The sequence below is a fragment of the Triturus cristatus genome, chromosome 5_2 (assembly GCF_964204655.1).
Source record: "Triturus cristatus chromosome 5_2, aTriCri1.1, whole genome shotgun sequence".
Classification (NCBI taxonomy): Eukaryota; Metazoa; Chordata; class Amphibia; order Caudata; family Salamandridae; genus Triturus; species Triturus cristatus.
Genome location: NC_140588.1, coordinates 620,834,637 through 620,862,520, shown reverse-complemented (window position 1 = coordinate 620,862,520; position 27,884 = coordinate 620,834,637). Strand labels below are relative to the sequence as shown.

The 27,884-nt window shown below is 46.1% G+C and overlaps 2 protein-coding genes across 12 annotated transcripts in view; one reads left to right on the top strand and one right to left on the bottom strand.

Annotated features, from left to right (window-relative positions):
• LOC146829091 (uncharacterized) overlaps positions 1–27,884 on the bottom strand; it is a 351,679-nt gene that overhangs the window by 263,906 nt on the left and 59,889 nt on the right. The window lies entirely within an intron of this gene.
• The window catches only part of ARL13A (ARF like GTPase 13A), a 304,644-nt gene that overhangs the window by 248,280 nt on the left and 28,480 nt on the right, over positions 1–27,884 (top strand). For all 6 annotated transcript variants that reach the window (XM_085607727.1, XM_085607726.1, XM_085607728.1 and 3 more), the window contains 2 exons: positions 1,657–1,867; positions 11,641–11,751. In XM_085607727.1, the coding sequence (XP_085463853.1) occupies positions 1,657–1,867; positions 11,641–11,751 (322 nt within the window). The remainder of the gene's footprint in view (positions 1–1,656; positions 1,868–11,640; positions 11,752–27,884) is intronic.

Below are 27,884 nucleotides of genomic sequence, written 5' to 3'. Positions count from 1 at the left end.
AGAGCCAGGCCAGGGCAGCAATTCTATATGGAGCAGAACTTTGGGGGCACCTACCTGGGCTGGAACTTCTTAAAATTGAAAACAAGTTCATCAGACAGTTACTATCACTTCCACAGAGTACTCCGATGCATCCTCTGAGGATGGATCTGAATCTGAGGTCGATGGATGATGAACTAGCTTTGAAGCCCCTTAGGTACTGGCACAGGCTGTGGACTACACCAGAATTATTGTATTATAGATTAGAGCTGAAGGAAATTCTGGCAAGCAACTGTGTACCAAAAATCCCTTGGTTTGTGTTTATAAAATCCCAGTGCATCAAACTCGGGCTGGATGGCATGTGGTATGAACCGGAACTAAGCTGCAAGATGATCTCACGGAAGATGCTCACTAAGATCTATGTGGCTGAGAAACAAAACAGAGTGCAGACTGCCCCTAATATTGGAGTTTTAACTAAATCTTTTTTAAGTGTCAAGGATTTCTACCAATTTGAGAATTTTATGGATATTATTTATCCTATACCATCAAGAAAACTTTATTTGCAATGGAGATACGGCACACTACCTCTGCGAGCTTTCACTAGCAGCTGGGCATCAAATTCTGTTGAGACCTGCCCTGGCTGTAGTTGTGTTAAAGAGGATGAGCTCGATGTATTATTTTTCTGCCCTGCATACACAAAAGCTAGGAAGCAGTGGATAGTGCCTATCTGCAAAAACATGGGTTTTCGGCAATGTAGCCATGCTTTTAGAATTTTAAAAACAGACACATCTGAATGTATAGTTTTTGCAGTTTCTAAATTCCTCTTTGCAATGTGGAACAGGAGAAGGGGACTATGTATTACTTAATGTATTGTAATGAAATATTTCATTCTGTGCCAAGTTTGTCTGTATATATATTTATTTTTTTATGTACTTTTTAAGGCAAATTGCCGAAATAAAGATATCTTGATGATGATGAAAAAGCCTCTTGGGATTGTTTTTGTGCTGCACAATAATCATTCCCCGCAATGCGGGCACCCTTGCACCATGGTGCAAGGGTGCCTGCGTTGACGAACAGCAGCCCATTGTGCACTAGCGCAGGGGTAAGGGACAGGAATGCAACGTATCTGATAGATACGGCGCATTCCTGCCCTTTTCTTTTGCCGTAGGGCAGCACAACAGGAAGGCCTGCGGCACTGCCCTATGACAAAAACTAATTAATGAGGCTCCTTATGTGCAGGAAGGTACACCTTCCTGCACATAAACAATCATTACCCCCAATGCAGGCACCCTTGCACTATGGTGCAAGAGTGCAAGGGTGCCTGCATTGGCGCTAGGCAGCTGTAATTAGCGCCAGTGCAGAGGGAAATGCTGGGCTGCACTGTATTGTTGTAAATACGGTGAAGCACTGAGTTTCAAAAGTTGCAGAGTGCGGTGTTAAGCCAAGGAGACTAACGTCACGCTCATTCACTTTTTTGTAAATATGCCACTGGGATAACAGTGAGCTTAATAAATGACATTCATTCATTCATTTAGCTGAACTGCTTTCACTTCTAAAATTGAGAATTGACTCTGAAGCTTGAGTCATTTGTTGTAGCATTTCTTTAATTTAAAAGAAATAGGGATTTGGTTTTGTAAACATCAGGACAATAACTCTGATATGATTTTTTTCTCTACACAGAATGATGATGGTCTAAAGGCCCCAAAGAGCAAGAAGAAGAAGAAGGTGAAGATGAAAATAAAAGGCCCTGTAAGCTTAGGGAGTTTTGTAGAAGCAGAGAAGAGAAAACTGGAAGCAGAAAACAGAATCACTTCAAACGTCAGCATCCTCCACAGCAACAGGATTGCTCAGGAGCACCCCAACAGCCAAGTGGAACCGGCTCCTCTCCCAGGTAAAACAATTCATTTCCATTTGACCAGAATAGACTCCTTAGATAATTATTATGAAGTATGGGGCCAAATTAAACAATAAGTACGGCCAGCCTGTCTGTCAGGGTGGACGAGCCGGATTTATTACTGCCCTGAGGAAAATCTCAATGGGTTAATGGAATCAGTCTTCACTTAGGTGGTGCAACCAGTTTGACGTCATTGTCAAGGCATCTGTTGGGCAGTGAGGGTCCATGGTGCCCGCTGTATGGAGGGTACACGGGGTACTCAGGAACCCACACACATTGGTGGTTCTCTGGGAAACCTACCACCGACAGCATCGCAGATCGCTCACATTTACATGTTTATATACAAATGCTTGTCTAAGTCTGGGTGATGTCTACAATTCCATTGCTTGTCCCTTAATACCAATTGGTGTTCAGTACATAAAGGGAAACATGGCAGGACCAGATCTGCATGGGCTCCCTTCTTACATGCAAGCATGTTCCCGCCCACCTGATGCAGCCAAGCTTTGTCCTCCACTATCGCTGGCAGTCTCTAAGTCTGCTGTCTTTCAGTTTCCGGGTCTATTTGCATGTGCGAGTCTGACTGTCCTACTGCACTCAACAGAGTGTATTATAGAACACATATGTATGTTTGCTAATGTTAACAACTAAGAGTTCTTCTCAACTGAGTTTGACAATGTAGCAGAAGAGATCTAGTCCTGTTTATTTCTGTTTATTTCTGAAACCTAAGTTTCTTACTTCAGGCCTAAGGTAACTATGTGAGCGATTGTCTTTTTGTTTGCATTTTTTTGTATTTCTGAATTTATGCTGTGAATTTTTGGCTTGTGTATTTCCAGAGACCTTGTGGTTCATATTATGGGCCATACGTTTTATTTTATACTTGCCCATGACCCCTGCTGTTTATTACATTTACCCCAGGGATCGCAGACTGGATGTCCATGCAAAAGGTGCCGGGAGCTCGAGTATCAGTAGGTTCCAGCAGGGCAGGACCTTTGATGAAAGTGTGACTACAAGGCCTCCCTCCGGCACTCCCTTGGGAATCTCTTGTGTTGGGGTAATTCCTCATACAGACTAGTGGCAAGTATTAGGCTTGTTCCAGTTTCTTACAGTTAGAAGTGCTCAAGACAAATCGTTTATCTGCACTAACATCTTTGGGGGAAGTAACTTCATTACGTCCCACCCTGACGAAAGCCCAGGACCTATTTAGGCCAGATAGGAAGGGCTGAAACATGTTGGTGCTGAATTTAGGGTCATAGGACCATCACATCCTAACACCCATTTGTATATATTTTAACCTTCCCTCCCACTCCATTATTAAAGAATTATTTCGGAGTGGGTGAGGAATTTTATCTTTAACAGTACGCCCCCAACCACAATATCTTCAAGTGCTCCCTGAAACACGGTTGAGCCCACCGCGACCTTTAGGAGTTGGGATGAGCCCTATGATGAAGCATGTCACTATTAGAGTGAGTGAGGGCTATTAAAAGAAAAGGCTCTTTTTCCCTTCCCACCCATAACAACGGGTTGGTTATACTTATAATCCTCTCGAGAATTTTGTTCTTGAGAGTATTCCCATCACACACCTAGGAACCCCCCTCTCACTATTGGTCGCCTCTGTGTTGCTATCCTCTAGTTCTAGAGGAAGTAACAACTAAATCACGGAAAGGACATTCTTTTGGTAAAAAGTACTAATGCAGGAGACACATCTCTGGGGCCATCATTACAGAGCTCTAGATAGAATGGGATATGTAATGAGGGCCCACACTGGATACATGACTGATTTTCGGGGAGTGGGTATCCTTATCTAGAAGTCAGTACCCTTTAGTTCCCATGGGGTGTGGCACAATATTCATTGTCGCTTAACGGGACATGGGAGGGGGTCACTCTGAATTTCTGGTCAGTACATGTCCCCTCAAGACTCCTTGGGATGACTCTGGCTGACCTATGGAGAATTACTGTAAAGTTACTCCCCAGAATGCTGCTGATTGGAGGCCACATGAACACAGTCATGGACACAGCCACTGATAGAAAGAGGGGTACCGTGGGGGACAAGCGGGAAGGTCCAATGTCCCATTTTGTGATACCAATTGGACTGGTGGATCTTTGTGAGGAGCACAACCCTCAACTGTACCAATATATATATTTCTTAGCACCACATGGCAGCTTCTCTAGGATAGATTATCTATTGGCACTCCAGGCCCAGGTGCCCTGGTTTTGAGCTGCAACGCACCTTGCAAGAGGTATAACGGACCATTCCCCAGTGGAGGTACAGCGTTGGGTCTGACTGGAGACTTCTGGGTGCAGTCTAGACTAGACACTTGGTATCTGAAAAACAGGGTAATACGTGACAAAGTGCATGAGTGTGTGGAACAGTACTGCAAAGAAAACCAGGGGTTGGTAGATTCAGCAGTGACCCTGTGGGAGGCATTTAAGACTGTGATCTGAGGATGGTCCCAGTTGTTAATTGGGTGGAAGAAGAAGGAAACAAGTCCACAATGTGCAGGCATTGAAAAAGAGATACTGGAGTTGGAGAGGTTGGCGCCGGAGGCTGGGGGAGAAGAGCACTGCTGCCGAATACAACTACAGCAACAAGATTTGCGAGCACTGGCGGAGGATCTGGCACAAAAATACGCACTGTCAACGCAACATCGCCCTTACGATGTAGGTGACAAGGTCAATAAACTTTTGGCATAGTTTGAAAGACGAGACAAAGAGAGAGCATGGTACTTGAGATACGAGATGAGTACGGGGAAACCCATACAACAAACGCAGGTATAGCAGAGGCCTTCGCCACCTAATATGAGGCCCTGTTTGTGCCATGACGGATGCAGACTGTTCAAATTTCCTTAAAGCTATAGCCCTTCAGGAGCTCTCTGGAGAACAGCATGGGACCCTGGAGGTGAACTTAACCAAGAAAGAGCTGGCACAGGCATTGCACCAGCTCCAATCTGGAAAGACATAGTGACCTAATGGCTTACCGGTTGAGCTGTATAAGTGACTAGCAAACGTCGCAGTTAAACCAATGTCAGCAATGTTTCTTGAGGCAAATACAAAAGGCTGCTTACCCATAGATCAGAGAACAGCAACTATAGTTGCGATACATAAAGAGGGCAAACCCTCCGCCAACTGTGGGTCACATAGACCGATCGACCTGCTGAACGCAGAGGCCAAAATACTGGCTGAGGCCCTGGCAATTAGACTGCAGGAGATCCTGCCCTTGATCATTCACCTGGATCAGTCGGGCTTTATACTCAAAAGGAGTACCCGGCTTAACCTCCGACGACTCTACAGAGTGCTTCACCTAACAGAGTCGTACTTAAAGGAACAGGTGGTCTTAATGGTTCTTGACACCAGGATGGCGTTTGATTCTGTCAAATGGAATTACATGTTTGCGGTGCTAGGGAAGTTGAGCTTTGGGTCGAAGTTCTGTGCACGGGTCAAGCTACTTTACCAGGTCCCAATGGCCAGGGTGTGAGTAAATGGAGCAATATCACATAGCTTCGAGCTGTGGAGGGGTATTCGCCAAGGATGCCCACTATCCTCGATGATGTTTGCCCTGGCACTCAAGTCATTAGCAAAATGGATCCGTCAGGACCCCTTGATTTGGGTTGTCAAGGCACCGGGGAGATGGGGGGAGAGGATCTCTCTCTATGCAGATGACATCCTCCTGTATGTCACACGTCCCCAATACTCAATCGGTAGGATTATGCAGGCGTTCTGTATCTTTGGAGACCACTCCGGCTCCACAATTAATTAGTCCAAGATGGTGATATATCCACTGTCTAAAGCGCCCCCGCTTGCCCCGGGATTGCCAGGCTCCGTTGCAGCCTGAGGGGTTTCTGCAGAAATATAGTGCCACAATTAGAGAGGCTCAAAGGGGATGTGACACATTGGGGAAACCTGCCACTAATGCTAGTGGGCAGAGCAGCCCTATACAAAATGATGAGCCTACCGAGACTACTCTACATTATGCAAAATACGCCCTATAAGATCCCGCTCACAGTGTTTTAGATCATAGACCAAGATGTTTGTAGACTGCTGTGGAAGGGGGGGGGGGGTCCCTAGAATAACACTGACAGAGCTGCAGGGGGGATCTACGATGGGGGGCTGGCGATTCCTGATATCCTGAAGTACTACTGGGCCACTCAACTCCTGGTCATTAATGAGTGGGTGTTTGCTGACCACTGGGATCCAGCATATAGAGTAGACAGGACAGGGCCGGGTGGATATGAGGGAATTCTATGCAGCGAAGGGAAAAAGGGGCAGGCCACAACATACACAGACAGTAATTTATGTATGGAAAGAAGCACAGCTTCTGGGCTGGAGGGGGAAGCTTATCGGGCTGACGCCACTTTGGTGCAGCGATCTGCTGTCGGAGGTGGGAGGTTTGGAGGGTTCAGTTCTCAAAATGGGAGCACTTGGGAATAGAACACCTGGGAGATGTCTGGAGGAATCAATTCAATATAAAATTTGAGGACCTTAGTGGAGAATACAATCTGGCGGAATCTGAGCGCTTCTGACATTTGCAGTCGGGGCATGCCCTACGTTGCCATTTACTGGAGAGTGATCAGATACCTGAGTCCTCACCTCTGGGGGACAGAATATTTACTGAGGCATTGATGAAAAGGGGAGTGTCGATGATTTACAGAAAAGTACTAAATAATTCCCCAGACCTATTGAGCCCCTTGAGGCTAGCATGGGCAAGAGATCTAGGAGAGCTTGATGACGACGATTGGATGGAGTCTCTACAGGGCCCACAGGAGATCGCTATCCGAGTAAGATTCAGATTGGTCCAATTTAAAATACTTCATAGTACCTATTATTCCCAGACATTGCTACACAAGAATCGTAGGGCAGAGTCTCCGCTGTGTAGGAGAGGATGTTGGAGCGAGGGAATGTTTTTCCATACCCTCTGTGAATGCCCACTGGTACAGGGCTACTGGGCCAGAGTGACAGCAAAAATGGCCATGGTCACAGCGATGGCGGTCCCTCTCGATGCAAAATGGTTATCCCTGGGGATAAACAGGACTGGTACAGGTGTGCGGTAGTCTAGTTGGCAGCTGGAGTTGCTAAACGCAAGAGCGTGGGCGGGCTATGGCCAAAGGTCGGAACATATGGTATATAAGCCGAAACGCTGTCCCAAAAATTGGGAGAAAGTGGGGGGCATGGAGTGAATATAGAGGGTACGGGCAATTAGATGCTGAGGGAGGAAATCTGGGTTGGGTGGGGCTGCGAAGTTGATATGTGTATACAGTAATTGCTTGGGCCATAACAGCACCACACTTGCAAGACTTGAAAATACAGACCAGCCCTCCGATATACCAAAGTTAGCTGTGTATGTTATGACTGTCAACCCTCTTTTCATCATATGATGTATGAAGCCTACATTTTCCCATAAAAAGAATTAAAAAGAATATGCTTTCTGAAGCTCTTGGCCTCCTCATGCTTAAGTGCGCTGCTTTTCGTCCCAGCCGAGACTACCACTGACTGACGTCATGTAGACACCTGAGGTGGCGCATTCGTCTTCCAGTGCTCTGTCAATAAATGCTTCTCCAATACCAAAACTAGATCTAGAATGCAGGATGCAAGCCTTGTCTTCTGAGTGCTGCGAAAAGGTCCTAATGCACAAGCTTTCCAGCTGTGGAGAACATCATTTCTAAGGAGGCGACCAAGGTGTGAGGTAACCTCCTGCCAGTAAAGCAAGAGGGAGGGACAGTGCCAGAGCATATGAAGCATGTCTGCACCGAGCAAATGGCAGCGCAGGAGTTCTCACCAGGGAAATACTTATTTTGTGTAGAAGGAGTGAGGTAAGCTCTATGAAGAAGGTAACATTGAATGAGCTTGAACCTGGCATTCCTAGTCATTGTAGGAGGATATGCTAAGATTCCAGCCCACTCCTTATCTGTGAGGGCTCTGCCAAGGTCTGCCTTCAGGCCAGTAGAGGGCACCCAGAGATGCTCACCGAAGGTCCTTGGTCAGCTATCTGATGAGATGTGTGCTGTGGCCTATAACGTTTAGATACTGCAGAACCATAGGCTGTGGTGGTTCATCCATGTCATGCCCTAGTCCGAACGGAGCACTATACGTCAAAACGTGGATAGCAGGAATGTCATATTGTTCAATAATCTCAAAAGGGAGGAGAACGCAGTTGTGGAAAAGGTCACCAAGGTGTGCCAAGCCTGCTGCCAATCAGCGATATACGATGTCCCTCGAGAAGCTGAGGAGGAAAATGGCAAGTGCATAGGGATGGGCTGGGGCTGTGAATCACAGTCCTCTCTTAAAGCATGCATGATCCAAGCCAGTTAAGCAGGAGCTGGCAGTCTAGTGGTGCCCTGAGGAGAGAAAAGTAGCTGAAGCATTTCTAATTATAGTGGGAGCTCTGCAAGCCAGGAGCAAATCCATTGCATCCAAGATGCCAAATAATAATGTTCAAAGTTCTCAGCTCCCGAGCCCTTCTCATCCATCAGGTGCCATATCTTGGCCAATGCCTCCCAGCGGCGGCCATTACCTCATATTAAATCACTCAGTAGAGTATATAGCGTGCAAAAGAATGATTGAGGGGGAAGAATGGGCATTGTAGCAATAAAGTATAGAAGTCTAGGTAGCATGACTATTTTCGAGAAAGCAGTCAGGCCAATAAAAGATCGGGAAGGGTCCACCAGAAGGCCTACTCTACTCTGTGGATGTTACCGTTTAGTAAATCCTACTCCTTGTGGCAGACACATACCCCAAGTAGTGGAACAGAACACATGGCCATTGAAGACCGCCCACACAATCAACAACAGTCTCTGGTGCAGTAGGCCAAAGTGGGAATACATATGATTTGTACCAACTGACACTCAGCACAGATGATTAGTGGATGGCACCTAGGACATGTGCTATACTGACATTCCTAAGGTAGAGCAACATGTCATCTGCGTAGAGGGAGACAGCATGCACGCCATCTGCTAAAGGGCTACCCCTAGTCTCGTCTCTAATGGCAAGCAGTTCCATTCGCAAGGCGAGGGGCAACCCTGTCTGGTGCCGCGATTAATGGCGATGGGACCAGAGATATAATGTCCCGTCCGCACGCGGGCTGAGGGGCTTGCATAGAGCAGCCCAATCAATCGGAATAAACAATTTCCAAAGCCAAATCTATGCAGCACCTCAAACAAATAAGACAGGTCAGCAGAGTTAAAGGACTTGTTGAGGTCAAAGGTCAGACAGGTCACCTGGTGGTGAAGTCTGGGCGCAAACTGCAGGGCCTGCGAAGATTTAACAAGGAGGTTGTGCCCGGACAAAAACTTTTTAATCCAGATGGATCAGATGTGAAAGAAGGAGGAGTGACTGATAGGCTAGGGTCTTACTAATGCATTTGAATTGCTTATATTAAGCCTTCGTCTAATATTCTTGATTAGGGTTTCCGGCAAATTGTTGTAAAATGCTTTCTGGTGCTGCATGTACTTCATTTGTGTCACACCAAGTGTTACAGCATTTGCAGGTCACTTGTGCTTTGCTTAATCTGCATTTGGACCCCAGTCCTTTCTGATAATGTTTTCTACTCGTGTTTTAAGTCCAAACTGGTCTATCCTCAGCAATAAGGTCTGATTCTAAATTGCCTTATACCTCTACCCTTGTTGGTTAAAACTTGGATTCTCCCCTACTTCAAGGAATGTCAAACACTTTGCATCTCTGTCAGTTCTGTGATTTACTTTTTGGTGCTTCTAAACAGTATTCTTCTGCCTTGGTTGTCACATGTAGGATGCCTTTTCTGTTATTCTGCCTTGGTGTTAGTTTTAAACTGATAATTTTGATTCATACATTTGTATTGTCTTGCACCAGACTTGGGTGATAATTTGTATCTAGATGTTGCATGTTAATTGTTTTTTCTCTGGGTGATGAAATTTGGAGAAAATGGGGCTTTTATATTCATTTATTTTCATCGAGCCTCTGTTTTGTTAATGATCAGATGTTCATGGAGTTCAGTTATTTAGATATATTAGACAGCGAGGGCCCGATTCACAAAGGGACGTAAGACTCATAAAGTTACCAGTGCGGCGTCTCCACCATCATGGTGGAATCTCCGTACTGCAGAGCGCAGTGGGAAGATTCCACCCCGAGTGCGGCAATCCCACCACAGTGCGGAGTCTCGTAACTTTACAAGTATTAAGTCCCTTTGTGAATCGGGCCCTGAAATTCCAAATATATCTTGGTTTTCTAAGGTTATGAGAGCGGACCTGATGCATGAAAAGGTTTTACATTATCTGTGTCTATGGGGAAATGTGCTGATACAAAGGCCGGCCAAACCGTCATGCACACTTAAAAGTGCCCACCACCACTCCCCCTGTCATGCCTGTCACAGGGGATTTCCTAACCATCCCCGCTGAAGACTCTCGTTGGCAGTGATCAGGCAGGCAAAAATAAAATAATAATAAAATGCTTTTATTATCATTTTATTTTTTGTTTTCCGCAGCGGGGCGACGCTCCTCCGCCATTATGGAGGAGCCGCCCCTGGTTAGCGGTTGTAGAAGCAGCATCTCTCTCATTCAATTCCATCTTACCTATTTAAAATGTGTGTATTTGTGGGCAAATTTCAGTATGTCCCATAATTCGTTGATGCATTAACACTGAGAGTGCTTCGAACCAGGTTTAATGAACTAGAAATGCGGTACTATGATCAAAGCCTTATCAGGAGTACCTGCTCCCAGGTCGCAGCCTCACCTGTAAGTTCAACAGCAGGGATTGCCTGCAGGTAGTCACCAGAAACAGCTAAAACTTCTTCAAAATGGCACATTGTGGCGTTGTTTGGCAAAAGAAGCCTCCCGAAGAGAAAACACAAATCACAGTACAAAATTAATAGGAAAACTGCAACCACTGTGCCTTGTCTGTGCACCACACCTAACCATGGAAAGGACACTGAAACTAATGTATGTCTTTAAACAGGATTGTGGTGGGTGGTGTACTGTCTCAATGCAGATCAATCTACAGCTACACAACACTTTGACTCATGCATCGCAGCCACATCTCTGCAGCTAACACCCCTACAAATGTCTTCTGCACCACCTCGCTCACTTCACTCCACTGCAGTGCTGGTTCAGCTTTAATTCCAAGCGCTTGCAACAGTGGACCAAGCACAGCCTTCTCCAACGAGTAGCTCGTGAGCTAGTGGTAGCTGTCCAGCTACCTGTAAGTAGCTCCCCTGTGTGCAGCCCAGGCTACTAAATTAGAAGCTTTTACTTGGTTGAGTTAATATATGTATATCAACAGTAAGAGTGCCTACTTAAGACTAAAATGTGTTTATTTTCAGAACATATACGGTGATACTTGAAGAAAATGGTTGAGCTTCCAAAATATATTTATGGCTTATATTTGAAGCATAAATCATGTGACATTGGGAAAATGTTTTACAAATGTTATTATCTTGGTGCCAGAGGTATTGCAAATATTGCTGTTTGGAATTACCCACGAGGAGGCATTCCATGTTGACAAAGCTTTTTGTACATTAATGCTTGCAGCCATGTCTGATGGACTGAGGTGATCGCTGGGAGTAATATTGCATATGGCTGTCACTATTGAAATCTTCTCTGATGTGGTCACTATTGCAATACTAATAATATTAGGAGCCCTTGATAACGTTCATTGAACATGTGTAGCTGATATTACAGAAAAGGTTGGAGACCCCTGACCTAGCCTCACTCTGTGGCCAGAAAGCTGCATGCAGGAGTAGATCTAGAGGAGATCTAAAACAGCATTCTTGTATACAGTTAAATTATAATGCAGTTATTCCCATACAGGGTCCAGCAAGAAAAAGAAAAAGATAAAGAAGAATATGCCAGTTAAAAATAAAATTAAGTCCCAGGAAACGACATCCAATATGACGAATGGTGACCTATCCTCAACTTTTGGTGAGTAGGAGCTGATTTCTCAGTAGCAGTCTGAATATATGTGTATATGCAAATATAAATTTACGTAGAAATGTAATGATATTTATAAACCACAGACCTAACCATGGAGTACTGCTCTAGGTGGAAGGTACTGCACAGGTCCTGAAGGACAACTCAAATACATTTTATTGGCCAGTGCTAAAGGAATACTATGCTTATAGCTGCTTATATATTTGATTTGTTTTCTCATATGTTCGATTGTATTTTTGTCTTTTCTATGTGTTTTTGTTTTACTTTAAATGCAAATCAATTAATGGATATACAAGGGCATATTTACTAGAAACTGGCAGAGCTCAGTGCTACACCAAAATTTTGTAATGCCGTGCTCCGTCAGTTTCAAAACGCTGGGATGAGCCGTATTTACAAGAATGCAGTGCACCACTGTGTTTCCCCTTGCACTGGTGTTAAAGAAGTTGCCTTGCACCAGCACAGGCACACCCCTGCACCATGTTGCAAGGGTGCCTGCGCTGCAGGGGTGATTGTTATTATGTAGGAAGAGACTCCTTCCTACACAGAATCAATCTTTACAGGCGATGTGCTGTTTCTATGTGTGCTGCAGAATGCAGCAAACACGGAAAGAGCAAAAAACGAGGAGAAATGAAACATTTCTCCTCGTATCGCCTGCTTAAGACCAGGTATTCCCTGGCGATATTCGTGGTGCTGCCCCATTGCTTGTAAATATGGGGCAGCGTCAAAAAGCAATGGGAGTTGCGGCGGAACGCTTACTGCAAGACCCATTGCATGCCCCTTTCACACTTAGTGTTGCGTGAATAGAGGCATTATTTACAAAGCGGCATTAAGCCACGTTAAGTGGCTTAACGCCGCCTTATCAATAAGTTGAAGGACTTGACGCCTCCAGAACTTCAGAAAAAGTGACATTCTGGTGGCATTATCTCCTTGTAAATATGCCCCACAGTTCTTTAATAGCGTAATATACACTTATTCACCACCTTATGAATATTGATGGCTGGCTAAAGGGCTGTGTTTTTTTGCAAATATGCTAGCTTGCATAAGCAGATAAGACAACATTTATTTGCTAGCAACCTAAAATCTTGGTAAAATAAATAAATATCTGCAAATTGGTGGTCTGTCTCAACTCAACTGAAATTCGATTGTGTCTGTTCTATTTTTGAAAATTCTCAAGAAAGGCCTTCCTTTCCCAAGTAGCAGCTGTAAAGTAGGAGTAATAGGTGGAGGTCATATGACCCCGCTGGACACTGGGCACTTCCTGGTTGGTTGCTAGGGACAGGAAGTGGCCGGGGGGATAGTGGAGATCTAGGGCAATGGGTGCAGCTAGGGAAGAGGCAGGTGTGCACATGTGATATGAGGCCGGTATTAGCTTGTATTGCTCTAACGTGAGGGATAAAGAATCACTGTTCCCATACCTTACCTTGTCTTTCCTTTTGATTCTAACAAAGACGGCCCATACACATGTAAGGGATATGAGAACTCGATAAGATGCAGCTACTTTTTCAAAACCACACCTACCTTTCAGCACTTCAAATATCATGCAAAACCTAGGCACTAGATGAACTAAAAAGAACGAAAATAAATTGATGACTTCATGGAAGCCTTAGTGGAAACAAACAACAACATAATGAAATATTTGAAGGGTCTGGCAGGAAATACAGTCACGAAAAATCTTCCAAAAACAAAAGTGGTTACATTCCAAAAAGTAAAAGACTCCTCAGCTAAAAAATTGAACAAGCCACACACCTTGTCTGAGATACAGATACATGTTTAACAAAGCAAAGCTGTTACCAGGGGAAGCAATGGATGAATTTGCGTGAAGGCTGGAGAAGCTCCCCAAACAGTGTTGATTCAGTGAGTTCACTGACGAAGAAGCCATATACCTGCGCATCATAAATGGATACTGCTGAAACGGGTAATGTTATTTCCCTGGATTTGGCTGCGTGCGGCCCCACGTTCATCATTTAGAATGTTCACATTCCATGGTTCCATGAGTGACAGTTTGTTTTACAGTTGGTGTCACGAGTTGGAGTCTGGCTGGCGATGGTGACTGACGCTCCGTTACTGCCGTGTAGAGCTTGTGTAAATAAAGTCTCTTCTGTATATAGTGTTTGGTGTCGGTGTCATTACTACATTATTTGGTGACGAGGATGTGCTACCCATCACCGCACTCCCCTTTACAAACCACGGGCCAATGGCATGGTAGAACGGGCCAATCACTTGGTTAAGGGTACTATCTCCATGGCCATCCAGAGTGGAAAGAGTGTCAGAGAAATGGTTGAGAAGATGGTTTGGGCGCATCGCATCACTGCGCATAGTGTGACTGGTATTTCACCTTTTGAGAAAATGCGTGGTAGGAAGCCTGGCACAAAACTCTTACCCACATGGCTTCTTTCTCCTAACTCAACAGTTACTAAGAGTCTAAGTGTCAGTCCTAACGCAAAGGGTGTATGCGCTGGTGACTGGGTAAAAATTAAACACGGAAGACCCAGCAAGGGGCTGTCCAAGTTCTGGGGGCCATATAGAGTGAAGCCAGCTTTCAACAACTATGTCTTGTAACAAGTGGAACAAGCGCAAGGTTGCGTTGTATCGCAAAGGAGGTGACAGGGTAGCCAAAGCTACTAGGCCACTAGGCAGAAATTCTGACAACAGTGCCAGTGGATTCTGGCTTATGAGTAATGTTGATCACAGGACCAACAATTCTGCAGGGAGTTGTGAGGATGGCTCTGGTAGTAGCTCAGGTGCTGCTCTCAGTTCGATTCCCTGTAGTTCTTCCCTTTCTTTGGAGCCTGAATCGTCCCGCCCTTGCCGGTCAAGCAGACCACCTGCTATTTGGCCAATTACATACTTACCTGACTTTTTTCCACTTACTCATTATTTGCGTATCTACTTCATGTATTGCTTCTCTTCCCTGCTGTAGTGTCCTTACCAATGACCACAGACACTATATGTACTTTTGTTACGAGCGTTATTCTCGGACTCCTTGCTCGGTCCCCGTCCCTGCTCTAACTAACTCGCCTCCGGCTGTATCCCCGCCTCTTCCTCCTGGCCCCCTTGGCTCCGCCCCCACAACTACTATACCGCTCACTTCTACATCTCCCCCTTCGTTAACAAAACAAAATAACTGACTTGTTCATAGTTCTTCAATAAGTCGTTTTGGCCGTCGAATGTCTCGTCGAGGTCGGAGAAGTACGCTTCCTGATTCGGACTCAGGCTCTACGTGAGTATCATGTTGCTGAACCGCGACTGCCGCTTCAGGCCGTTCTCTCTCCTCACTCTCTGGTCGTCCCATCATCTTCTGGAGCGACTCTCTCATGCCTGGGGTGCATTTTTGAAAATGTGATACATTCCTGGTGATTCTCCTGCTGTCAGACTCTGCGGTCATCATGGTACCCTTTTGCTGGGTAATCGTCAAGGGCTCAGCTCTGAACTTGCAGTCCGTTTACCTTTGCTGCTCCTGTTTAACTATGACACAGTCCCCTTCGTGTATGGATGGTGATTTTGCTCTCCGTCTGGCGTCCGCATATGACTTCATTTTGTCTTTTCCAATTCGGTCAGCTGTTGTTACCTCCTGATGAACCCGGGCAGGTGAGACCGCTCTCAGCGCACCTTCCCAGGTAGGTATCCGAGTTCTGATTAGTCGCCCAAGCATTAGTGTGGCAGGGCACTTTCCTGTGGTGGCATGCGGTGTTGTTCTGTAAGCCCTTCGTTGAGAGCCACTTGAAGATCCCTTTTCTCGACTGTAGCCTGTTGAAAGGTCTTTTTGAGAGTGGCCATGAACCTTTCAATAGTCCCGTTGGCCTGCAGCCACAAGGGCGTGGCTTTACGGTGCCTGAAATTCAAATGCTTAGCGAATTCACTAAATTCGTGTCCATTAAAAGGAGGGCCATTATCCGTCTTGAGTTCTTTGGGAATACCCCATGCCGCAAACACTTCGTCTAACACCGCAATGGTGCTTAATGCACTGGTGGATGATACGAACTGGGCGAGTGGAAATCTTGAATATTCATCCATTATTGCCAGGACATATTTTCCCGACTGAAGAGGTCCATAAAAGTCCATGGCAAGTTCTTGCCACACTCCACTGGGCAATTTTGTCATTTGCAGAGGAGCTGGGGGAGCTCCTTGACTGACATGTTGACACTGGGGACAGTCTTTGAGGGTGAGTTCCACCATTTGATCCAAAAGCGGAAACCACACCCGCTCCCGGAGAGCTCTTTTTGTCGCGACCACTCCCCGGTGACCTTCATGGGCGAGATTGATGATGTACATAGATAATAAATAGCCTGAACGTTCAGGTTACAAGAACCTAACCTGGGGGTGTCAAGAAGACAATTGTTTCCCGAAGAACACCCACGGAAAAAAGGAAGAAAGGGGCAGGACACTTCCTTTCTTGAGTCCCCTCACTCACCGGGGTTTCCCCACGGTGACATGCTTCATCATTGGGGTCCTCTCAGTCCTCTACGGGCTGAGGCGTGCTGCAACTTGCGGATTACGTAGGAGCACTAAAGCAAATTATGTGTGGTGCAAGTGTAGTGGTGTGGAGTGGAACAAAGTGATTTTAAAATAATCAACTAGTGGGCCAAATATATTTTATTCTTGCTCCTAGCTAATTGGTTAAAAAAGGGTGGGTAATACGCTAGAATAACCTACTGTAATGGGTAAGTGTACCTAGCATATGGTCAACTAGTTTCGAGCTTCCCCAGCTCTTCCTTAGGACTACACTGGGACCAGCCCAGTGCAAGTACCACTCCTAGTAGACCTAATTCCGGTGCAAAAACAAGTGAAAAACACTGCGACTAATAAGCATGCGTTATGGACAATACATACGTAAATGTACGCCTGGCAATATCTGTAGGGTATAAAAATACAGAAGTTAAAGGGGAAAAAGATAATATGTAAATAAAACAATGGCGGTTACACTATACACCAGTGTTGTAATACTCATTTAGTATTGGTTCTTATTGTGCCACTGTGTTGCTATCCAGCAAATACATCCTTCATGCAGGCGTTTCGCTATAATGTGAATAAAAGGTGTCTATGAATGCACACAGTGCACATACAAACAAAACATGCGTCTGACACGACAAAAAACACACAAGGCTAACAAAGGCACAACAATACATACATTTTAAGAAGCAATGCTATGCCTCATGGTCAACGGAGGGGGTGTGGAAAACCCGTACACCTAAGGTGATAGTACAAGTAATTGTTAAAAGATTGTAGCACCGTCTTGTTGGCAGACCTTGTGCGGGAAAGAAATACGAAAAAATGCGATCTCCGTTAGTTAGGGGAGAGATTAAGTCTTCCCCCAGGGGTGTTTTCGCTCACTTGTACTTTCAAGACCACACTCTGGAACACCTACTGGAGACCAACTTCGCGGACCGCATACTGTGTATTTCTTTCCCGCACAAGGTCTGCCAACAAGACGGTGCTACAATCTTTTAAAAATTACTTGTACTATCTCCTTAGATGTACGCGTTTTCCACACCCCCTCCGTTGACCATGAGGCATAGCATTGCTTCTTAAAATGTATGTATTGTTGTGCCTTTGTTAGTCTTGTGTGTTTTTTGTCGTGTCAGACGCATGTTTTGTTTGTATGTGCACTGTGTGCATTCATAGACACCTTTTATTCACATTATAGCGAAACGCCTGTATGAAGGATGTATTTGCTGGATAGCAACACAGTGGCACAATAAGAACCAATACTAAATGAGTATTACAACACTGGTGTATAGTGTAACCGCCATTGTTTTATTTAAATATTATCTTTTTTCCCTTTAACTTCTGTATTTTTATACCCTACAGATATTGCCAGGCGTACATTTACGTATGTATTGTCCATAACACATGCTTATTAGTCGCAGCGTTTTTCACTTGTTTTTGCACCGGAATTAGGTCTATTAGGAGTGGTACTTGCACTGGGCTGGTCCCAGTGTAGTCCTAAGGAAGAGCTGGGGAAGCTCGAAACTAGTTGACCATATGCTAGGTACACTTACCCATTACAGTAGGTTATTCTAGCGTATTGCCCACCCTTTTTTAACCAATTAGCTAGGAGCAAGAATAAAATATATTTGGCCCACTAGTTGATTATTTTAAAATCACTTTGTTCCACTCCACACCACTACACTTGCACCACACATAATTTGCTTTAGTGCTCCTACGTAATCCGCAAGTTGCAGAACGCCTCAGCCCGTAGAGGACTGAGAGGACCCCAATGATGAAGCATGTCACCGTGGGGAAACCCCGGTGAGTGAGGGGACTCAAGAAAGGAAGTGTCCTGCCCCTTTCTTCCTTTTTTCCTTGGGTGTTCTTCGGGAAACAATTGTCTTCTTGACACCCCCAGCTTAGGTTCTTGTAACCTGAACGTTCAGGCTATTTATTATCTATGTACATAGTTGGAGGGTGAACCTAACCTCTAAAACCTCTTCTTCCCCCCTTATTTTGATAAACGAGATTGATGATGACCTGGCGCAATTGTGTCGGAATGACGATCCGTTGGTCTCTCAGCAACAGACCTTCCGAGGTGGCAGAGAGTTCATCACTCACATGTCGGAATGCTTGCATTTCTTGTCGAATTGTGGGACCATTCCCTTCTTCTTCACTGTCATGTCTCCACCGATTAGTCTGCAGTCGGCGTAATACTTTCTGCAGGACGACGTCTTGCGCAGTGGCTTCTTGAATGGCTTCCAGAGGAACTGCGGGCGGCCGAGCTTGGCCCACCACAAAATGGATGAATTCCTCGGTCATCGATGGTCGTGATGCCGGTGATGATCGAGGGTGTCGTGACATGTAGTCAGCCGGATTTGCTGACTTTCCCGGCCTGTGCAGTATTGTGTAGGTATATTCCTGTAGACGCAAACCCCACCGCTCAATCCGAGGTGGCATCTTTGACCTGGGGTTTCCAAAGATGGTGACAAGCGCCTGATGATCAGTCACCATGGTAAAATGTTTGCCATTGATAAAGACATGGAAATGTTCGCAGGCCCATACAACTGCCAGACTTTCCTTCTCTGGTTGAGAATACGCCTCCTCCGTGTCTGACAAACTGCGACTGGCGTAGGCCACAATGTGCCGTTGATCGATGTCATTGTCATACTGAGCCAGAATTGCACCCAGGCCCACAGGGCTAGCATCCACGGTTATCTCCGTCTTTCTCTTAGGACTGAAATAAGGTAAGTTGTCGGCAGACTCAACTGCACGTTTGATGTCTTGAAACACCCGCTCACACTGAGGAGTCCAGACAAAAGGCTGTCCTTGCTTCGTAAGCGTTCGGAGGGGATGACTAATTGTGGCATAGTCCTTTACGTATCTGGCACAATAACTGGCCATGCCCAGAAACGATCGAATGTCACTGACATTCTGGGGACTCTGGGTGTCATTGAGCGCCATCACTTTTTCAGGGTCAGGCTTCATCCCAGCTCCAGACAACACATGTCCAAAGAATTTGAGAGTGGTTTGATGAAATTCACACTTGTCCTTGTTTAGGGTTAGATTAGCTTCCAAGAGAGCATGACATACCTGATCTAGAGCTTTATCATGTTCCTGAACATTTGACCCATACACGAGAATATCATCGCTGTAGTTCAACGTGTTGGGTATATGGTGTATAGTCTGACGGATAGCCTCTTGAAAGATCTCCGCAGCCGAGAAAATACCAAAACTTAACCGTTTGTATCGGAACAGCCCCAGGTGAGTTGCAAATGTTGTTATGTATCTCGACTTTTCATGCAACTCCAGCTGATGGTATCCCTTATTCAAGTCGAGTTTCGAAAATACCCTGGCACCATTTAATGCAGAGATCATGTCACTCAGATGGGGCCCAGGGTGACGTTCCCTTTCAATGGCAGTGTTAGGAAGCCGCATGTCAACACATAAGCGCACCTTCCCTGGAGTGCCTTTCTTCGGCACGATAACTACCGGTGATACCCATGGTGTGGGACCGTCGGTCCGTTAAATAATGTCAGTTGCTAATAATTCCTGAAGTTCATCCTCCACTGCTTGCTGAAGGTGGACCGGCACTCACCTGGGATGTTGTGCTACCGGTCTTATCTGTTCATTAATGTGAAGTCGAATTTGACATCTGTTCATCTTTCCCAGCCCGGTGAATAGCTTGGGGAATTTGTGTAAAATGTCCGGGTCATCACAAACCCTATACAGAATCTCAACTAGACGAAGGCGCTCTGCAGTGGGTAGGCTGAGAAGACAATCAGCCTCCGGGCCATCAATTACATGTATGAATGCCGGCACAGACATGGTCTGGTGCCTGAGTGTTGTTGGGAATTTTCCCAGACAGGGAAGAGGCTTCTTCGACATCCAGGTAAATACCTTGACGTATGCTGGACTCAAAGGCGGCGGTGGCTTCATTTTCTTGTATTCCGTCACGGGGATATAGTTCAGTGACGCTCCACTGTCCAGAACAAATTTCGGGGCGTGATTCCCTACACTTATATTTAGTCTCTGGTATTTCTTGAGCTGGTCAGGATCCGCGACCATACTTGCATATTCAATAGTGTATTCCGATTCCCGCGACCCTGATCGGGAATCCCTGGACAACGACCCCCTCGACCATTGGGATCTCTGATTCTCTGCTGGAATGCGAAGAGCCAGAGGACAACTCCGGTCGATCTTGTACGGCTTTCGCATGGTGTCGTCTGGTGTCAGAGCGAGTAGGCCTTGTCCTTTCACTCCTTCTTTCTCTGCGATAGTCTCCACACATTGCTTCAAAATGATTCATCCGTCCCCATTTCCTACATTGCTGGCCCCATGGCTGGACAGGCATCCCTGTGCGGGAAGTCGTGCCCGCACCGATAACATTTCCTCAAGCTGTTTTGTTTCTTGTCTCTCCAGCCTGACTCATGACTTCTACGCTCAGTGTATCGCTGGCGAGAGTACGGTCGCGATCTGTGTTGTCGCTCTTTCGAGTGCCAGCGACTACGACTGGCCTGCACTCGGCATACCTGCTCCCTTCTATCAGTGCGCCCGGTCTCCATGCTCTTGGCGTGTTCCTCTGCTTGATCATAAACTCGGGTCATTTCCTCAATCTCCTCCAGATTATGACTCTTTCTTAATAGTCTTCTCCTAAGCGTCTCGGATTGACAGCCATCGATTATTTGTGATCTGATGGCATCATCTGTTGAGAACTCGTCAAATTCGCAGTACCTGGACAGTCGACATAGTCTCGTTATGAATGTGCTCATCACTTCCTCCTTCCCTTGACGGGCTTGATGAAAAGCATATCTCTCGTAATCCACATTTCTCTTAGGTAGGAACTTTTTATTCAGAGCGTCTCGCACCTTATCATAGGTTCCTGTATCTGCCGTCGGCAGTTCTTTGATTAGCTTGCTAATTTCTTTACCCACGAGATTTCTCAGTGCAATCACTTTGTCTTCATCCTCTGTCACTTTTGATCCCTTTATATAATCTTCAAAGTCCTCGAGCCATTCCTGTCATCGGGGACCCATGCTCCCTCCAGTCGTCAGCGTAAGGGGTTCCGGGGGACGCAGGTGTGACACCCCCGTCAGGAGTGGTTTGACTTCATTTCTTTGTGGAGAGTTGTGGTTCGACATCTTGACAGTATGCTTTCGTTTCTCTCTTGTCTATGCACGTGCTTGTTTGTTGCTTCCCGTTTGCTTTGTCTCGGGCTTATTTGTTATTTCCCCTTTGCATTAGCTTGTGCTTGTTTACTTGTTCAGGCCTTTTCCTCAGTCAATGCTTGTTTGTTTGGCCTTGCCTGACTTCAAAATGGCCGCCCATGAACTTCATAGGGGTGTCTTTCAAGGACGCCTGACTCCAAGATGGCCGCCAAACAGAAACTCTCACACCCCTTAGATTTTGGCAGTCTTTCTTCAGGCTCACCAAGCTTCATTTGGCACTCACCCGCAGCCACTTCCATAGGTGCCAGGACATCAGCAGTGTCTCACACAGTTGTTGGACACTTCACCCATCCAGGTAGGCTCGGGGTAGGCTCCCGACTTTTTCTTTGTGCGCGTGCCGTTCCTCACGCATCGGGGGTGAGCTTTTCTTTTTGTTCTTGGCGCGCAACAGCGCTCTTTATTCAGATCCCTTCCACGAGGCTTCAACAGTGCCTCAAACACCTCCCGATCACCGGAGCAGCAAGGCAGGCTTGGGGTGGGCTCCCGATTTCTCCTCTTCACTCGTGTGCTAACTAGCACGCATCAGGGGTGAAACAGAATTTGGCGCGAACTGGCGTTCTGCTTCAGACGCCGTTTTCTTTCTTCACGCTACAGGGGACGGGACGCTCTTCCTGAGGTTCGATGGGTGGTGGGCTGCAGAATCCCACCCTCGTCGCCAGTAGTAGTGTCCTTACCAATGACCACAGACACTATATGTACTTTTGTTACGAGCTTTATTCTCTGACTCCTTTCTCGGTCCCCATCCCTGCTCTAACTAACTCGCCTCCGGCTGTATCCCTGCCTCTTCCTCCTGGCCCCCTTGGCTCCGCCCCCACAACTACTATACCGCTCACTTCTACACCTGCATCCACTGTTTTGTACCTTTGTTTTTCTTTTGGGTAGAAGGGAGGGGGGGATGTTGTAAGCGGTAATGTTATTTCCCTCGGTTTGGCTGCATCCAGCCCCGCGTTCATCATTTAGAATGTTCACATTCCATGGTTCCATGATAGTTTGTTTTACAGTTGGTGTCACGAGTTGGAGGCTGGCTGGTAAGGGTGATCGACGCTCCATTACTGTCGTGACGAGCTTGTGTAAATAAAGTCTCTTCTGTATCTAGTGTTTGGTGTCGGTGTCATTACTACAGATGCCAGTCCGAATCATTCAGAAGACAAATGCTAAAGGAAAAGCACACAGTGGACACAATGCTTACATCTTCGATAGCAGAGGAAAGAGCTGAGGCAAGCAGCTGTGCTGGAGGCCAGAAAACTTCAAAACTAGTACCTCATTTCCATGAGAAGCCAAACCCACAGAAAGAAAAAGCAGATCTGCCGTCCAGATGCAAAAGGCATGCTAGCGCTGTGGTCTGGCATACCCACACAAAGGGAGGTGTCAAGCTATAGGTAAAATATCCAAAGGATACAGAAAAGAAAATCCCTTCAAAGGTGTCTGTTAACACCACTGGAGTCAGTAGAAAAATCTATAGAAAAGAGAAACATCAAATACATGCGATATAGTAAAAAATCAGAGCGCAGCCTGCGACGTCTCCATCCACCAGATCATCAGCGTCTCACATTTCTACACACAGCACAGAGGAGGACTAAAAGTTCCTATTATCTGACAACAGGACCCTAGAACAAGCTCCGTCAGTTAGTCTCTCAGTAGGACAACATCAAAACACGTTTTTACTGAAAGTGGAGCATCAGTAAATGTCACAGGAGTGGGAGAATTCAGATGTATAAAGAACAAGCCAAACCTAAAAGGCTAGGATGCACAAATATACACATGGGCAGCTACAAAACTACTGCCGAGCAAAGGAAAATTCACAATCTGCCTCATGTTACGGGGCTTTAAAACTGCCATCGCCGCAGGACTAGTAAATGTAAAATACCTTAGCGAAGGAATGTACCACATCAAATACTTGCCAGAAATTAAAAAGTGTTCCACAATTCATTAGGGAGTGGATGATCCACCCGTTTTTTTTAAATTTCTTTTTATTAAACACGCATCAATATATATATCAGACAGTACAGAGGAATTTGGTACATCATATTCAGCAAAGGCAATAATGAATGAACATTGGGGTAGGATCACAATGGGTACTAGTCATGGGGAGGGGGGATCTGCAAGGTCGATTACAATCGGAGGGGTACAGATAAGTCCTCTGTAAGCATTCCAGGGGTCCCATATCCTAGACCACTTTTTGGGGCAACCACGAGCTACGAAGACTATCTTTTCTCTGTACATACACCAGTCTAGGTCCTCTTTCCAGGCGCTAACTTCAGGTGTCTGTGTCGCTCCCCACTTCTGAACTATATTTCTTTTTGCCAACATAAGCCCTAGCGTGGCCCACTGCATGTGGTGACAGTTGAGATCTGTTGGCTCCCAAACATTTAAGAGACATCTCCGTGTGTCTGGGTGTATGACCACCGAGAGCACCACGCCCAATACGTCATGGATCTTGCGCCAGTATGTTTGCATACACTCATACTCCCATAGCATGTGCAGAAAAGACCCCTCCCCCGCACCCCCTCCTACAGTCTCCCTTGTCAGATCTACCCATAGAGACCAGTGTAGGCCGTGTGATGTAGATTCTGTGGAGAATTTTAGGTTGGACTAGTCTAAGCCTCGCCGATATTGCCACTACTCTTGGTGAGGACACCGCCTCCTGCCAGTCTTCGTCGTCTGATTCGAGGCCATCTCTTACCCATTTCTCACGTAGTGGCCCGAGTGGGTCTGTCATGTTGTTTATTAGTTTTTTGTAGGTGAGTGATATGGCTTTTTCAGATAGGTGGCCGTCCAACAGTCTATCTTCTAAAGGAGACGGTGCCAGAGGGGAGGAGCCAGCTGCAAAGCGGTAAAGGATTTCACTTCGCCTTTCTCCCACATAGCTTTAATCAGTGAAATTACGATAAGATCCCACTTCTCAGATCCTTTTGTTTTCCAAAGGCTGCCTAGTTGTTCTGGGGGTTACCAGAGTAAGTTTTGGCTCCCAGCTCAGACTTTTATTAACTGTATGCCAGATTTGGACAGAATGATGAGTTGGACCAGTAAAGGGGTATCGCTTGGGTTTGGAATATATTGCCCGATTATAGTTCCCACCCGGTAGCGTCCACCTATCCATGGCATAGCCGGGGTTGTCAAGTCGACTATAGGTGTCCTGGTTAATGGCTGCAAGGTGCGCTGCCCAGTAATATTTTTTAATATCGGGGAGGCTGATACCACCGTCATACCAGTTAAATGTGAGTTTGGTCAAAGCGATACAAGGCTTCCCGTCCCACAATAGGTCTCTTTGTAGGCTCGCGACCTCCTAAAGTATCCAGCTTGGTCGGGTCCATGGTGTTCTGCAAAGCGTAGAGGAAGCAGGGCAGTGACATCATCTTGAAGAGGGCCACTTTGCCCAACAATGACAGCAGGAGGTTTTTCCAGATAGCTATGTCGCACTTAAGCCTCTCTAACGGCGGGAGAAGGTTTTGTGTGAAGCGAAGTTTGGGATCTAACATGATATAGATATCCAAATATTTAAAGCCCTCAGTATTAATCAGAATCGGGCAGTTACCTGGCGTGATGGGAGGGTTTCCTGCGAGGACGTATATTAGGGATTTCTTCCAGTTGATGGAGAAACTGGAAAACCTACCAAATATAGCCATGAAGTCGAAGACACATATTAATGACTTCTTCTGGCAGGCAAGATATACAAGCATTGGCATAGCCAATAGGTCTCGCCTTTGGGACTTTATAAGTGTTTAGCCATGCAACAGTTGATGTTGTGGCACCAAGGATATTGTGCTGCATAACAAAATACTTATAAGGCCCCAAAAGCGAAACCTCTTGGCTATGCCAATGCTTGTTAATTAAATGCCAGTACTAGATTATCTTGAGGCGCACATTGTTAAAGACCTGATTGTCTGGTTTTAAGAACCATGTCAGAGGATGAAAATTCATGCACTTTTTCCTGCCGCTAGAAAAAACATAATTTCTTGAAACGAAATATAGAAAAACATTGATCACTGCAATAGTTTCATCACTAATTATGTGACCCGAATAACTTCCTGCGACACCCAGCCTGTGCCTTCGGTAGTTCTTTGTCCACAGAGGACACGGTGTCACCTGCAAACTCGCAAGTATTTCATATGAGGTGCTATCAGTTCCATACTCAGATGTCTGCTCAAAATGTCCCCTTTGCCTTCAGAGAGCCTTTCAGAAACCAAAGTCACTGCGATGCCAGGCTTATCAGCAAAGTCCGGCTCAGTCAAGTCAGTAGTAGGTCGAACATCTGGCCAGGGCTAGCTTTAGCGCTGGTGGTGCCCAGTGAGACAATGTTTGTTGGCGCCCCCCCCCCCCCCAATGAGCACCGTCATCACGGATTCCCTCACTACCACCCTTTAACCGCGCCCCTCAAGTCTCCATAACCACTCTCTCTCAGGTGCATTTAATTCGTTTTTTAGCGCCACTCATACCAGTGTAGTGTGGATGAGACGAGCATCGGAGATAAACAAAAGTGGCATGTGTAATTGCAGGCACATTGCTGCATTATTTACTTACTGACGAGGATGGGGGGTGGTGCAAGAGCTCTACAATGGGGTGGCCGCGATGGTTTTGCTGACAAAGACCCCATTCACGGAACACAAGCGGTATCTGCTGTGACATCCTGCATGCATTGACATGCATGGCTGCACATGTGACCGCTGTCAGTGTTGTCACTGATGCAGCCAATGAAAACGTCTGAAGTAAGGCCGCACCGTAAGTTGCTGGCACCCGGCAGGAGCATGTTAATGGCGTCTAGGAGCTGTACCTTACGCTATGTGCAGCCTCCGACCCTTTCTGTTCATGTGGCACTCCCGGCACAGCCATTATTTTGAGCATGAAATGCGTTGCCTTCATGCCTTCTCCTGTGAAAGCCTCTAGTCCCAATGAGGCGGGCAAGTGAATCCACCACCTATCTGTAGTGGCACTACCCTTCACTGGTAGTTTAAGGACTCCAGGTGGCTCCTTGTTATCAGGGAAACCCATTTTGACTAAAGCAACTGAAAAAGCTTTGTAAAAGCAAAGCTGGGGAAGGACCACTGTGTCCACTATGGTGTAGCCTCATCTTGGTTACCTTGATGCAATAAGAACAGGCGCACAGATTTCTAATGAGTGAGCTGTGCTGGAGAGTGCTACCGCGAACGTGATCGCCTCTAGGAGCCCCTCAGAGTACCTGATGTAAAGGGACATAACCACTGTGCCTAGGATCACACAATGCGACTAAGTAAACCGAGATTAGACCTCGGACCTTCTAGTTCGACTGCAGTTTAACCCCTTTCCATGCTTCCTGAGAATTAGCAGGAGCCAAATAAACAGGAAACGTTAAGAGAATTCTCAGAGAGCGCGGTAATAATGTTAGTGTAAAAAGCGATTGAGCAGCGTTGCTAGGGATTTTCACATTACAAAACAATTAAACACCACCTTGTTTGTTTTACAAGTCCTGGTCTTTACCATTTCACCAAGTACTATGAATACTACATTGGACAAAAAAAAGTCAAATAAAATATCTAGGTAAATATCTCTAGATATCAGGGTTTGTTTTTATCCTGACACATGGAGAGCGTTAGATTTCTGGACACAGGTAACCTGTTTAAAGTATGCAACGAGTAAAAATATGTAAACAAGCAACGAACGGGAGGGTGGGTGAAAGCAGTCACGTCATGATTAGAGACAAACGAAGCCATAAATAACAGCGTCCCGCGAGTGGTGTGCACGCTGTAAGGAAGAACAAGCGCGGCCACCTGCTCGCTCCCAAGACTGAGGTGCAGTTACTTATATGAACTAGGCTACATATAGAGAACCTGAAGCTCTCATACAATGCTATCCTCTCACATCAGTAAGCAGTCCTATGGTCACACCACATGCATTGCCCTGGACCCCCACAAAATCCTTTCCCTCTGACATCATCATAGCTCACTCACCCTGAAGGTGAAACAACAGTATGGTCACCAGGTGACCCAGTGTCACTGAAAGCGCAATGCGCTAGATCCTAGAATTTCTTGCAGATGTCATTCTTTTCTGCTGTGCTAACTGAACTGGATCAACTGAAGGACTACAACTCCCAGTATGCACTAGACTGACCCAGGACAAGCCCAAAGACGTCGGACCACGTTGTACAACATTGACGAATCCTATACTTCTCCTGTCTAAATAAAGAGGGAACTACAGTTGCAACCGGCATGATATAATAATACTTCGTACACGAGAACGAGGCTAGTGTAGGCTGAATAAAAGTACGGTGGGGGAGGGGTGTTGGAAATATCAATGGAAGTAAAGACACACCGGCGTGTCACAGTTAAACGAGTGTTAACAATGGGAGTGTGAGTCACAGGGACCAAATCTGATGACCTCCTACTTGGCAGGTATGTAAACGTCGCCATTACCCAACGCCCCCTGTGAATACCCTGCCCCCGCCAGGGCCTCCCACCTCAGGGCAGCTTATCAGTGAACATACCTGTTGCAGCA